We start from the raw sequence: 13,735 nt of genomic DNA on the forward strand, positions 1-13,735 counted from the left end.
TATTCACATAGTTTTTGCACACCAATGGAGTATTTTTGTAGATGCCTATACTTTTACTGAAATATACCATCTGAATACTTCTTCCATATAAAGAAATACAAATAGAAGTCCTGTGTGCTATGTACTATGTGTAAAAGTATATAAATACTATCAGAAAAAAGTACTTCATGCACCAAAAAGTAAAAGTACTACTGTTTTTTTATGTGGAATTTAATCTGTAACGTAACTATAGCAGTCGGATACATGTAGTGGTGTAAAAAAACACAATATTTCCCTCTGAGATGTGGTGGAGTACAAGTTTAAAGTACCAAAACTACAAGTACTTCATCCCATATTGTCACAAACAGTTTTATATCTGTTTATTATTAATAAATATTTGTTTGTTCAAAATCGAAAAGAGTCTAAAACTGATTAAAACTTTGTTTTTATGATAATTATCTAAACTAATAACTCACATTAAAACTGTTTTATTCTTAGATTTTTCTGCAGAACTTCCTGCTGACGTCGACAAACGTGTGAAGGTATTTCTCCAGTACCTCCTTGTGCAGTTTGGTAAGTATTCCATTTATTTCTGTTTTTATTGTTTCTATTCTTTGTTTGTTATTTTTTCATTGCTTTACTTTGTTTATGTAATGTGTTATCTCTATGTGAAAGATATAGTTTTTAAAAAATGTGTCAAAATACAAAAACTAAAATGTATTGAGACAAACTAAGAACAGAAAGATAGAATATCTTGACAATAACAATCAGATCTTTTTGATCATCAACCAGTTAATAATAATCAAGTATAAATATAGGACAACACTGCCTCCCTGTGTTCTTAATGAAGAACTAGTTCAAAAGGCTTTAACGTCAGAGAGAAACTCAACCTTCTTCTGCTCCACCACACGACCTCCTCCTCTAAATGAAGGAAGAAGAACTACGTTTTATTTATTGTCACGTGACAAGAGAGGAATCATTCATTTGTTCTTACGTTTATTTATTTATATATATTTACACATATAGACATGTTTAATTTAAAGGACGAGTGTCAGTTGAGTCAGAGTCTCTTTGGCGCTGCAGGACGTCTTATGGAGGCGTCTGATGGAGGACGTCTGATCCAGGACGTCTGATGGAGGACGTCTTATGCAGGACGTCTTGTGGAGGACGTCTTATGGAGGACGAGCTCCTGCAGGACGTCTTATGCAGGACGTCTTGATGCAGGACGTCTTATGGAGGACGTCTTGTGGAGGACGTCTTATGGAGGACGAGCTCCTGCAGGACGTCTTATGGAGGACGTCTGATGCAGGACGTCTTATGGAGGACGTCTTATGCAGGACGAGCTCCTGCAGGACGTCTTTTGCAGGACGTCTTATGCAGGACGTCTTATGGAGGACGTCTTATGCAGGACGTCTTATGCAGGACGTCTTATGGAGGACGTCTAATGGAGGACGAACTCCAGCGCTGCGTTCACATTTCATTCAGGGCTTCAGTGTGAAGCTTCAAACACACAGTTCAGTTTCATTCACAACCACCACAGGTCTGTTTTCAACGTTCCTTCCTGGTTTAAAACAGCAACAGCTTCAACACGAACAGACAGGAAGTGACCTCATCCTGTTGGTCCACAATGGAGGTCCAGCTCAGTCGGATCCTTCCTGGTTCTCCAGAATCGGATCTGAGGACAAAGACGGAGAACAATGAGCAGCTCTGCAGTCAAACTTTAAACCTTGTGTTGTTGATTTTAGATTCTTTAAATGAAAAACAAAGACAAACATGCAGATATATATATATATATATATATATATATATATATATATATCTGTGTGTGTGCGTAGGTGTGTTACCTGTCAGTGTGCTGCTGATGTTTGGAGGAGACACAATCAGCACGGCGCTGCCGGATGTTATCCCAGAATGCACCACTGGAGCCTCAACAGACTGTGAGCTCAGCTCCTGACACACACACACACACACACACACACACACACACACACACACACACACACACACACACACACACAGTACGACTTAAATCTTGTAAATTCTTAGTTTTTACTCTGAATATATCGTGCAGGTATATCATGTAGTATGTTGTATATAAATACTCAATCATAGTCATTTTGGGTGAACCTTGTCGGTGAAGCCGTCTGTGATTGGCTCCTGAGTTTCCGTGACAGCGTTCTCCGACCCCTCCAGGAGACTCGTGGCGTCGAGCCGGTCCTCCTGGCTCCGCCCCTCTGTCTCCACAACCAGCTGCGATTGGCCGAGAGGGTCCGACGTGGAGGCGGGGTCAGAGGTGACCGTCTGGATGATGACGCCGTCGGCGGAGCAGAGGCCGTCTGTCTGAGGCGGGAAAAAAACAAAACAACAACACACGAAGATGAAGATGAAGAGTGGGGAACAAATAAAACACGACGCTTTCCACTCGACGTGGTCTGAAACCGACCGACAGGCTGTGGAGGATGATGTGCTCGTGGGACGAGGGGGAGGAGCCCGTGGTGAGGGTGACCGTGCTGTTATTGGCTAAGCTGAGCGGGAGCCCCTGACTGGTGGAGAGGCTGAGCGGGAGGCCCTGATTGGATGACGTCTGCAGGTAGTAGGTGCCCGGGGTGCCGGTGGGCTGCAGGTGGAAGGACTGGAAATGAAAAGAAATAGAAAAACAGAACAAAGTGAATCAAATTTACTGACAATCTGCAAAACAAGAATGCTCATTTATGCGTTTATACTCACGGGCAGGATCTCAAAGGTCTGCAGCGCTCCGGTGTTCAGAGTGATGGTTTCACCGTCGCTGGCTGCTGCTGAAGAATCTGAAGCTTACAGAGAAAAACACAAACAGGTGAGTTAAACACAACCGTTGATATAGAAGTCTGCATCGTCTGCATAGAAACGCACTCAAAATCTCACCCAGGTGTGTGATCTGCAGCGGGATCTGTACGGGAATCTGCAGCGCCGCCACGGAGCCGGGGGCGGGGCTGCCGCCGCTCTCGTCCAATCGGGTGAGTCGGATCTGGAGCGAAGAGGAGGAGGAAGAGGAGGGACTTACCGGTCCGGACGCCGTCTGTGACGACGCCATGAGCTCCTGGAGACCCTTCAGGAGGACTGAGGACAAAAACACACACACAGGTATGAGTCTCAACGGTTTTCTGTGATTTATTATAATAATATTATTATTATTATATTAGAAAATAATATATATATATATATATATATATATATATATAAATAAATAATAATGAATATTATGTTAGCTAAAATAAAAAAAACAGCATAGAAATTACATTTAAAATTAAAATTAAAATAAATCTGTACAACAAACAAACTGCTAGCTTCGGCTTTAAATCCTCTTGTGTACCGTTGAAGGGGATCTCCTTGTGATTGGCTACTTGTCTCTTGATGCTCCACCACTTGGATCGCAGCCACTGAGGCGACCGGACGCTGCTCCACCCGCCGGCCAGATCCTCCCACTTGATTTCATTCTCGTCCTCCACCTCCAGCTCCGATATCCTGAAACACATCGTTGAATATTTCTTTTAATGAGAGAGAGAGAGAGAGAGAGAGAGAGAGAGAGAGAGAGAGAGAGAGAGAGAGAGAGAGAGAGAGAGAGAGAGAGAGAGAGAGAGAGAACCTGCGTATGAGGTTGAGGTCGTCCTCCTTCATCCACTCGGTTCCTCCGCTGTGTTTCCAGTTCAGGTAGTTCAACCACTTCGACCGACACTGTTTCTCTGAGCGCGTGCGAACCTGATCGGCGACCGACGCCCAAGAAACGCCGCCCGTGACCGCCGAGCCCGGCGACGCGCCCGCCATCTCGTACACGACCTCGGCGAGACGCCGCTCCTCCTCCTCACTCCATTTACCTAAAGACAACAAAGAAGACAAACCATCTCCACCAAAAACTCTGAATCTTTGGTCGACTTGTCAGAGTTCGTAGTGAATCTTCCCCTCTGAGATGTAGTGAAGTAGAAGTATAAAAGAAGTAAAGTACCTCCAGCGTGTACTCGAGTACTCTACCTGTGTTGCAGGTGTCCTTCATCAGTCGGCAGCGGTCTTTGACTGAAGAGGCGCTGCGACCCAGAGCTGCTCCGATGGTCGCCCAGTCGTTCCCGTGTTTCTCCCTCAACCTGAACATAGAAACAATACTCTACTTTAATAAACATACATTTTATTAATTTCATTATTAAAAGAACGACACACGGAGGTTTTACTCACGCTTTGAGCTTCTCTATCTCATCAGGAGTATACCTGAGGGAGACGAATAAACACATTAAAAGTGAGGAAATGAAACGCTTTATTTGCCGTTCCCTCGTGAACTCACTTCCCGACGTGGTTTCGGTTGTCGTACATCCGTAGAACTCGTCTGTAGACGGCGAACAGCGGCCGGTTCAAGCCCAGCGCCACGGAGCGGTAGAAGTCCTTCCTCTCCTCTTTGGACATCTCGAAGATGATCTCCGCCGGGTCGTCGATGCCTCGGCCCTGAAGCCAGAGCACGGAGGAGGTTGAGGGTTTGAATATTGGAACACGGGTACGGGACCCGATAAAATACAGACAGGAAGTGACGAACCTTCACGTATTGATCGATGTTGCTCATCAGAAGGTCGATCTCCTCTTTGGACCACATGCCCTGTTTCCACTTGTGACCTGAAGTGGAGGAAATGTTACACATTTATAATAAAATATATATATATATATATATATATATATATACAGACATTATTATAAATGTAATGACCCATAGTTATCTATACACAGTAAGTTGTCCCAACAAGTGGATGAGCTTGTTGTAAATACAGTTTCAGTTCAAATCAATCCAGGAAATAAGAAATTATGATGAAACTGGCTGCAGTGTTTTCTAAAACGGCGTATTATGCTTATTGTAGTTTTAAAAAATAACAATAATTATTAAGGAGCCAGTGAGGGGATGATAGTCCTAGAAATAAATATTATTTTTCGAGATTAAAATGGTATATTTTCAAGAAAGATCTCTAATATTCTCTGATATTAAAGTGGAAAATGGTTTTAATATTTTTATACTACAATTCAAATCAAAATATTACATTTTAAATATTACATTTTAAATTTAAATATTAAAATATTAAAATTTCATTTCATTAAAATAATTGAAAATAAAATAAAAAATAACTTAAATTTAAAGTAATTATTTTTTATATTCTCTGAATTCATAAAATTGTAAATATAAGAAAAATATTCAGATTAAAGTCACAAATTTAGCCTCTGTCTAAATTCTGTTGCTCCTAAAATAGTGTTATTACTGTAAGGACCTCCTTTTTTTATGATCATAAATTAATACTAATATAATTTATTTATTTTGCTCACATTACAGCGGTGTTCAATTCAGAGTTTTTTCTTGATTAATACTCCATGTATTATTTTCCTAAAATGTCTTACGGTGGACTTTTGATGTGTTCACACCTTTGTTAGCCAGCGTGTCTTTGTCTTCTTTCGTGGTGAACCAGGCCTGACTGACAGGTGACACATCTGACTTCTGATTGGGCGAGAGAGAGCCCTCCTCCTGCTGCAGAATCTACACACATGAAGGAGCACAACCACCAAAAAGCTTCGTGAAACATCAAGACTTTAAGTCGACAAACAAGCAGTCCGATGAGTTTCTGTTGTGGTGATTATGTCGCCCCCTGTGGACTAAAGTGGTAGTGGCTCTGAGCACCAGACTCCCTTTGAGGAGGAGGAGGAGGAGATGATGATGATGATGATGATGATGATGATGGAGGAGATGGAGATGGAGATGCTGCTGCTGTTGCCGAGAGCTGAGCTCTCCTCCTCCCTCCGGAGCTCCGACTGCTGGAGGGTCTGTGTCTGTCTACGGTGGACCGGTCTCTGCTGGAGGGTCTGGGTCTGTCTACGGTGGACCGGTCTCTGCTGGAGGGTCTGGGTCTGTCTACGGTGGACCGGTCTCTGCTGGAGGGTCTGTGTCTGTCTACGGTGGACCGGTCTCTGCTGGAGGGTCTGGGTCTGTCTACGGTGGACCGGTCTCTGCTGGAGGGTCTGGGTCTGTCTACGGTGGACCGGTCTCTGCTGGAGGGTCTGTGTCTGTCTACGGTGGACCGGTCTCTGCTGGAGGGTCTGGGTCTGTCTACGGTGGACCGGTCTCTGCTGGAGGGTCTGTGTCTGTCCACGGTGGACCGGTCTCTGCGCTGAAGGAGTTTCTGGTGAACCTGCACGATTTCAGATGTCATCTGGTTTCACCAGAATCCGACCCGGTGGCTCCGATGACGAGCGTTAACAATAACTCTATAGAAACAGACCATGTTCTCTCTGATGGTCTCTGTACTGATGGAGGTCTGATAGAGGACCAGGACTACACTGAGACTGGTTCAGGACCAGGTACTAAAGGTAGGAGGAGGAGCTGGTTCTGCACCTGAATCTGAGCGACTCCTTCCTCAGAGAGATCCCCGTCCGCTGTGGCCGTCATCGTCACCTCGAAGCCTTCATCGCTCTCCGACACTGAGGAGGAAGAAGAGAACGTTACGCTACAACAGAGGCCTCGTTAGCTTAAAAGATATATTATATATGTATATATATATATACATATATAATATATATGTATATATATAGATGTTGTTGACATCGTGTCAGTGATGTAATATCTCACTCGGTAAAGTGACCACAGAGAACTGAGGAGGGTCCGAGTCGTCCTGTTCTTCAGTAGAGAGGCGCAGTTTCTTCTGAAGGGGCTCCGAGTCCTCGTCTACACACACACACACACACACACACACACACACACACACACACACACACACACACACACACACACACACACACACACTTTACATCTTAAAATGTTCTTTTTTGTCCGACCAACAGTCCCCAAAAACCCCCACAGGTAGTCAGTTAATTATCACACAAAATAAAGAAAAATTCTAAGAATTAAGAAAAATGTAATATTCTGAGATTATAAAAATTGTAAACGTGGAAGAAAAAAACTTAATTAAAGTCACAAATTTAGCCGCCGTCTGAATTTCATTAGAGTTCTTCTGGTGAGCCGAAGGTCCTGAAAGATACATAAACGTGTTCTTTTATGACCATGAATACTCTTATTATTTACTCATTTTTCACACGGCTTTTCTCGTAGATTTGTGACTTAAATCTTAGAGAATATTAAAGGTTTCTTTCTCATAAATTCAGATATTATTCTCTGAATATTACCCTCCCCCAGCTCTGATTTTTATTATTCTTTTACCTCCAATGACCCGTGACTAAAACCGGTTAATCAATGATTAATATGATTATTAATAAAGACGTATTAGACCCATATATATATATATATATATATATATATATATATATATATATATATATATATACACACACACATATTAGACCCACCGTGAGGAGGACAGTGCAGGATGATGCTTCCATCGCTGTCCTGAGTGAGCGTGACCGACTCTAACGCCGCGGCGTCCTCGTCCTCTGCTGCTGAACTCATCGTCCACCTGCAGAGGAATCAAACACACGGGCCGCTGCTTCGTGGTTATTTTCATTATCTATGAAGTTAATTTAAACAAAAACAGAACAATGATGAGCTTTGTGAAAGTAGAATTCAGAGCAGAGCATTTGTACCTTTAACAAAGTGGTTATTTTGAATAATATAAATGTTTTAAAACAGGCCAAAATGTTTATTTAGAAATAAAATATACATGAATACAAATTGTGCATTAGTTGTTTGACAGCATTTATAGAAATGAGCAAGACACGTTTCATAAAATGGGACATTTATTCAATTTGATGGCATTGATGTAGTGATTGTTTTAGAAAAAGAATACTATAAATTGCTTGCATATGCACATGCATAGAGAAAATATTAGATTATCAGAGTGAACTTGTAAGCACTTTGGATACTTGGATAATGGCTTAATAACATAATATATAATAGTGTATTATAATATATATATATATATATATATATATATATATATATATATATATATATATATATATGTAAAAGTAAAGATAACTTCATAATGTCATGACAGGAATACAAAAACAAATTTAAAAATGTTTATTTGGTGTTCATTCGCTTGCTAAAATTCACACCAAACTCCATTAACAAATATACCAATTTAAAGCCAAATTGCATATCAGCAAAGACAATCACCTCCCTCATCAGTCCTTGTGATATGGTACTCATCATTAGATGTCATCAGTTAATTCGGGTGAGAATTGATCCATAAATAAGTCAGTTATTTCAATAAAAATGTGTATTTATGTGGAGCTGCTCGCTACCGCCCTCTGCTGTTTTCCAGTGGAAGCTCAATGGTGGAGATACGGAGCGAGCCTCCACAGCCGGTATAATTTGGTTAAAACCTGCACAATGTGAAGTGCTTGTTGGACAATATGTGCGCCGAATTACAGCCACGATCACTTTAAGAGGTCTTACTTTCAAATAAAATTCATTAGTGTATGTATTGGTCAGAAATAAGCAAGACAAAGCAGAATGGGTCTATTTTTATATGGAGTTTGGCTGAATTGCCATTTGGACCACAGGGACTTAGCGATAGAAATGGACTTTAACGTGATGCAAACTCCCCAAAACCCATAACAGCATTATCGTTAAAATACACACAGAGCAGCGACGTAGTTATATTAACGTTAAACTATGTGTCCAGGAGTAAGCTGTGATGCTAACCGTTAGCATCCACCAAGCTAAATAAAGACGAAAAATCTCCGGCGCCATGTTAACGCGACAAGGTGAAAGCTTGTGGCGTCTGTGCGGGTTTTTTTGCGGGATTCTGACGGTTTGTTCTCGGCTATTTTCCCGCACTTTGAGCTTACTGCGCCCCGACTAGCAAACAGAAAGTGAATTTTTTTACGTTTGATTCGGCTACTTACTTCCTGTTTTTGGTCCGGGGACTTGTGAGTTACCAGGATGAAGGTAAAGTACCAGGATGGAGGATCGGCCGAGGGCCCGCGGGGTTGCCAGGTAGGACTATAATCCGTAAAACTAGAGGTTTGAAGGTAATCTGCATGTATAAAAAACGAAATAAATAAATGGAAATAATTTAATTTAATCTGTAGTTACCGTGTATTGTGTGTATTTTGTACATTAAAGCAAACAGTAATTGATTTGTTTAATATTTGTATTTATTAGTTTATAACACATTTGTTTGGTTACATTTTTTGCACTATTGTTTAGTTAGTTAGTTAGTTGGCTTTTCATTTGGAATAAAGCAACACATTTAGGCTTTTGAGTTTACATAATATATATTGATCACAATAGATAGAAGTAATACATTGAAATAAGGGAGCAAAGTACTGGAGATATTAATATTGATATACAGGCGTCAGACTTATTCTATTCATTTTTTATTTAATTATATTTAAATTTAAATAATGACAATAACACATACAAAGTTTTGATGTTTCATACATTTTATTATCAGAATATTATTTTGCCTTTTCATATTTCTAAACAGGAAATATAACATTACATTGTGGTGTAATCTGCAATTCACTTATTCTATTTTGAATTACATAAACATAGTTCATATTACAAAATTGATTAAACTTGAAAACTTGTACAGATACGTGTTTTTACGTGAAATAAAGTACAATTTAATACAAAATAATTGAAAACGGTTCTATCGATTTGTAAAACTTTGTAAATAATCTGAGATCGCTGATGAAGACTGAGAGTGTGGTTGAAAGCTCTTCAAAAAGATAGTAAGTGGACGCTAGGTTGCGTTTATACGGTTAAAAAGTGTATTTTGTTTTCTATTAAATTGATGTGTAAGAGTCAAACCTGGCAACCACTCTCTCCGCTCTAAAATCTCTCCGGGTAACAACGTGACTTTTATTTATTTTTTGGGATTTACTAAAATAATATAAAGTTGACATAAAAACATCTACACTAACATTAAATATATTTTTACATGTAATAAGATATACATCCTGTGACTAGTTGTGTGATTTGCTGAATGGATAATAGTTCTGTCTGTTGTTTTGACCGGACTGCTTTCAGCGACGGACCAAAACGTTCAAGCAGCAAAAATCCAAATCACACATTTTTAACAGCGAATATTTAGCCAAAAACATGGCGGAACAACCGGTGAGAGTGTAAGTTTAACTTCTTTAAATACTTTATTACTACTTTAATGACGTTTCGTCTCTTTAAATGTTGAATATGTGACGTTTTAATGTCTTTTTTTTCTTTATTTCGTCTTAACCGTTCTGTGACACTCTCACCGAACCTCATTGAAAGTTTATATAATTTAAGGTTTCGTTACTCTCTGACAGGTGTACATACGTCATACATGATGATCTAAATGCATAATCGATATCCATAATGGAGAATGAAAAATTCGGCATAAGTAAACTCTTATATTATACCTGGATTGGAGGAAGGTTTTTAATGTGACACTAACAATGGAAGAGTTACAACCGGGATCCTTTACATTAGTTTCACATGCTATGCGTGTAAAAGTCACGTGCTAGTCATGTGATCTCTGCCGACTTTAAATGTTGTCTTTAATATACAACAAAAAACACCATTAGAGTCACTTTGAGTCTTTAAATGCTTCTTTAAAGGAACATTCTGCTTATTTAAGTCGAGTAGAGCGACTAGATATTTATTTAACATATTTTACAATCAATATATATATATTTTATGTTATATTATTATAATAGTATTATTAAAATTAATATAATATTATTAGTATAAATATTACATTGTTATTAATATTATTATAACATTATTATTAATATTATTTATTATATTTTATATATATATATATATATATATTATTTTTTTTTACATATTTATTTTACAATGTATACATATTCTATATATTCAAATTCATATTATATTATTATATATCACATTATTATTACAATTCATATTATATTATTATGTTTGATATATCTGTATTTTAGCTATTTATTTTCCCTGTTGTCAGATTAAAGTGTTGAAGTTGTGGGTGTTTGTTTGTTTGCAGCTTGGCGTGTGGAGACGTTGAAGGCCGGCTGAGCGCTCTGTTCTCCAGAGTCCAGACCATCCAGAAGAAGACGGGGCCGTTCGATGTGAGTCAACGGGACATTTCAGTTTCTATGAAAGTTTACAGAAACAGAACGAATCTAATTCTGATTCATTCATTTATTGATTTCCTCTCAGCTGCTGCTGTGCGTCGGAGAGTTTTTCGGGACGTCGCCGGAGGCCGAAGCAGAGTGGCAGCAGTACAAGACCGGAGCCAAGAAAGGTAGGAAAACATCTGGATGACCAGCTGTTCCACATGTTTACACCTCACGCTGCATGTTTGAATTCAACTGAGCGATGTTGCACCAAGTTAGTTAGTTTGTACAAGTTGTTGTTGCTTTTAATGTTATTTAGTCTGTAAAACAGGTAAACAAAGCTGACGTACCTGAAGATATTAACGTTTTAATATCGTGAAACACAACTGCAACCCTTTGCAAAAAACATCATTTAATTATAATAATATAAATATAAATATAAATGAATGTGGGTTATTTTAAAGTATCATTTAATTATAAGAATATAGATATAAGAATTAAATATTATAATAATATTATAATGTAAATATATTATTTTAAAGCATCATTTGTTGGCAGTTTTCTTGAGTTAATCCATCTTTTTTTGCTGCATTACCTACTTTTATCTTAAATTAAATAACTCTAAAACAACAGCCTTTTTGTCAGATATTGTTCATATTATTGTGTCCAAGAGGAATTATCTATTTTAATTAAAACAGTAAAGTTCTGATTATTCACTCTGGTTTTCTGCTTCCTTCTGTCACCTAAGCGTCCTTTGTGCCTCCTCAGCTCCCGTCCACACTTACATCCTCGGAGCAGCGAGCCAGGAGACGGTGAAGAGTTTCCCCGGCGCTGACGGCTGCGAGCTGGCTGACAACATCACGTATCTGGGTAAGAACATCTGGAGCCTCTGGGGGGGGGGGGGGGCTCTAGCACAGTTGAACATGTTAACCGTCTCTCTCTCTCTCTGTGTGTGTGTGTGTGTGTGTGTGTGTGTGTGTGTGTGTGTGTGTGTGTGTGTGTGTGTGTGTGTGTGTGTGTGTGTGTGTGTGTAGGTCGGCGCGGCGTGTTCACCGGCGTGTCCGGGCTACAGATCGCCTACGTCAGCGGTCGGGAGGCCCTCCAGGAACCGGCCCCGGCTCACTGCTTCGCCTCCAAAGACCTGTCGGCCCTCGTGGCCCCGCTGACCGGCAGCTCCAAGTTCAGAGGAGTGGACGTCCTGCTGACGTCACAGTGGCCCCGAGGAGTGTGGCAGTACGGGAACGCCCCGGTAACCTTTATACCAATGGTGTTATTGCTAAAACTCAGAACTTCTGTTTCTTCACTGCTACGTGAAGACTTCTAACTTCTAAACCGGATTTAAAGTTCATCAAAATCATTTGTACCAAAAGTGTTACTACCTCATCAATAAGCAAGATTTAATTTATTTTATTGCTTACTTTAAATTTGCTGCTGTTTTAAATTTTACTTTATTTTATTTTATTTCATTTAATTTTACTTAATTTCATTTTACTTAATTTATTTTATTTTACTTTACTTTATTTCATTTCATTTTACTTTTAAATAATTTAAATAAATTTTACTTTACTTTATTTCATTTCATTTTGCTTAATTTAAGTTATTTAATTGAATTTTACTTTATTTTATTTTATTTTATTTCATTTCATTTTACTTTATTTAATTTCATTTCATTTTACTTTTAAATAATTTAAATCAATTTTACTTTACTTTATTTCATTTTATTGTATTTCATTTTACTTAATTTAATTAAATTTGTCTTTATTTTCTTTCATTTACTTTCTTCATTCTATTTTCTTTTATTCTATTTCATTATATATTTATTTATCATTATATATTTATTGATCAAAGTGGTTATAATGCATTAAATGACGACGTTTGAACAATGTGTCGATGTCGTAAATGAACGCGTTAAATTCTGACTTCACATATTTAGATTTAGGTCAGAATCGTCAGTTACAGACGACTTAATCGAGGGTTCAAAATGTTCAAACATTGATATTAATAATGTCAAAAGCTCCAGAGCAGCCCTTTAAATGTATCGTCTCACTTTAACTCTCCGCTGCTGTTTCTCTCGTGTTGCAGGAAGTGAACACTAAGTTTTGTGGCAGCAGCTCCGTCGCCGACCTCGCCGACCACCTGAAGCCGCGATACCACTTTGCTGCACTAGAGGGCGCTCACTACGAACGACTCCCCTACAGGTAGACGGAGGAGGCTTCACATTATTCCTCCTGTGTTATTCAGTAGGACGGAGTATTAGGACCATTTATAAGAATAAAGAAAATAAATACTGAGCCGGGGTGGGGGGGGAATATTGCTGTTTTATATTTAAGGTGTTTATAAATAAATAAATTCACAAATTTAAGTTGTTTTTTAATAAGACGTTTCCATGTTTTTATGTATTTTTTTCTTGTAAATTTATGATTTATTTTTCTTGTAAATTTAAATCCCCAGCCTCAGTATTTATGTATTGTTTTCACCTCCAATGGCCCTAATAACACGTGTTATAACATGTTATAACATGTGTCATAACGATACTGTTGATGTGTTTCAGGAATCATGTTATTCTGCAGGAGAACGCTCAACACGTCAGCCGCTTCATCGCTCTGGCGGCCGTCAGCAACCCGACCAAGAAGAAGGTTCGTCTCTTATGAACGTCGACTTTTAACTCAAACCTCTGACGTTCAATGTGATGAACGTCCATTAAAAACCTGCTTAGAAACCA

At 38.9% G+C, this 13,735-nt stretch overlaps 2 protein-coding genes across 4 annotated transcripts in view; one reads left to right on the forward strand and one right to left on the reverse strand.

The window, feature by feature from the left end:
* Positions 1-974: 974 nt before the first annotated feature.
* dmtf1 (cyclin D binding myb-like transcription factor 1) lies at positions 975-8,901 on the reverse strand. Of its 3 annotated transcripts, none has more exons than XM_068702566.1 (17): positions 8,839-8,901; positions 7,336-7,469; positions 6,602-6,697; positions 6,368-6,453; positions 5,404-5,515; positions 4,535-4,611; positions 4,289-4,446; positions 4,183-4,215; positions 3,985-4,094; positions 3,602-3,830; positions 3,329-3,480; positions 2,881-3,075; positions 2,707-2,783; positions 2,423-2,611; positions 2,107-2,319; positions 1,824-1,929; positions 975-1,654 (listed from the first exon to the last, which is right to left on the reverse strand). In XM_068702566.1, exons 2-17 carry the CDS (start codon positions 7,433-7,435, stop codon positions 1,620-1,622), a joined length of 1,968 nt encoding a protein of 655 aa, XP_068558667.1. In that variant the 5' UTR covers positions 7,436-7,469; positions 8,839-8,901; the 3' UTR covers positions 975-1,619. The 3 variants fall into 3 exon arrangements, with proteins under 3 accessions (XP_068558667.1, XP_068558664.1, XP_068558665.1); XM_068702563.1 differs by having other exon boundaries at positions 2,707-2,789; XM_068702564.1 differs by having other exon boundaries at positions 2,707-2,789; positions 7,336-7,442; positions 8,839-8,900.
* A 1,075-nt stretch (positions 8,902-9,976) lies between these two features.
* Positions 9,977-13,735, forward strand: part of cwf19l1 (CWF19 like cell cycle control factor 1) — a 6,860-nt gene continuing 3,101 nt past the window's right edge. Inside the window, exons 1-7 of the mRNA XM_068702567.1 lie at positions 9,977-10,062; positions 10,941-11,025; positions 11,117-11,201; positions 11,782-11,883; positions 12,048-12,262; positions 13,096-13,211; positions 13,565-13,649. Coding sequence (XP_068558668.1) covers positions 10,040-10,062; positions 10,941-11,025; positions 11,117-11,201; positions 11,782-11,883; positions 12,048-12,262; positions 13,096-13,211; positions 13,565-13,649 — 711 coding nt within the window. The 5' untranslated portion in view covers positions 9,977-10,039. The remainder of the gene's footprint in view (positions 10,063-10,940; positions 11,026-11,116; positions 11,202-11,781; positions 11,884-12,047; positions 12,263-13,095; positions 13,212-13,564; positions 13,650-13,735) is intronic.

Source organism: Cebidichthys violaceus, unplaced genomic scaffold (genome assembly GCF_023349555.1).
Source record: "Cebidichthys violaceus isolate CVI_PGR_0920_01 unplaced genomic scaffold, fCebVio1.0.p SCAF_86, whole genome shotgun sequence".
In the NCBI taxonomy this organism is placed as follows: domain Eukaryota; kingdom Metazoa; phylum Chordata; class Actinopteri; order Perciformes; family Stichaeidae; genus Cebidichthys; species Cebidichthys violaceus.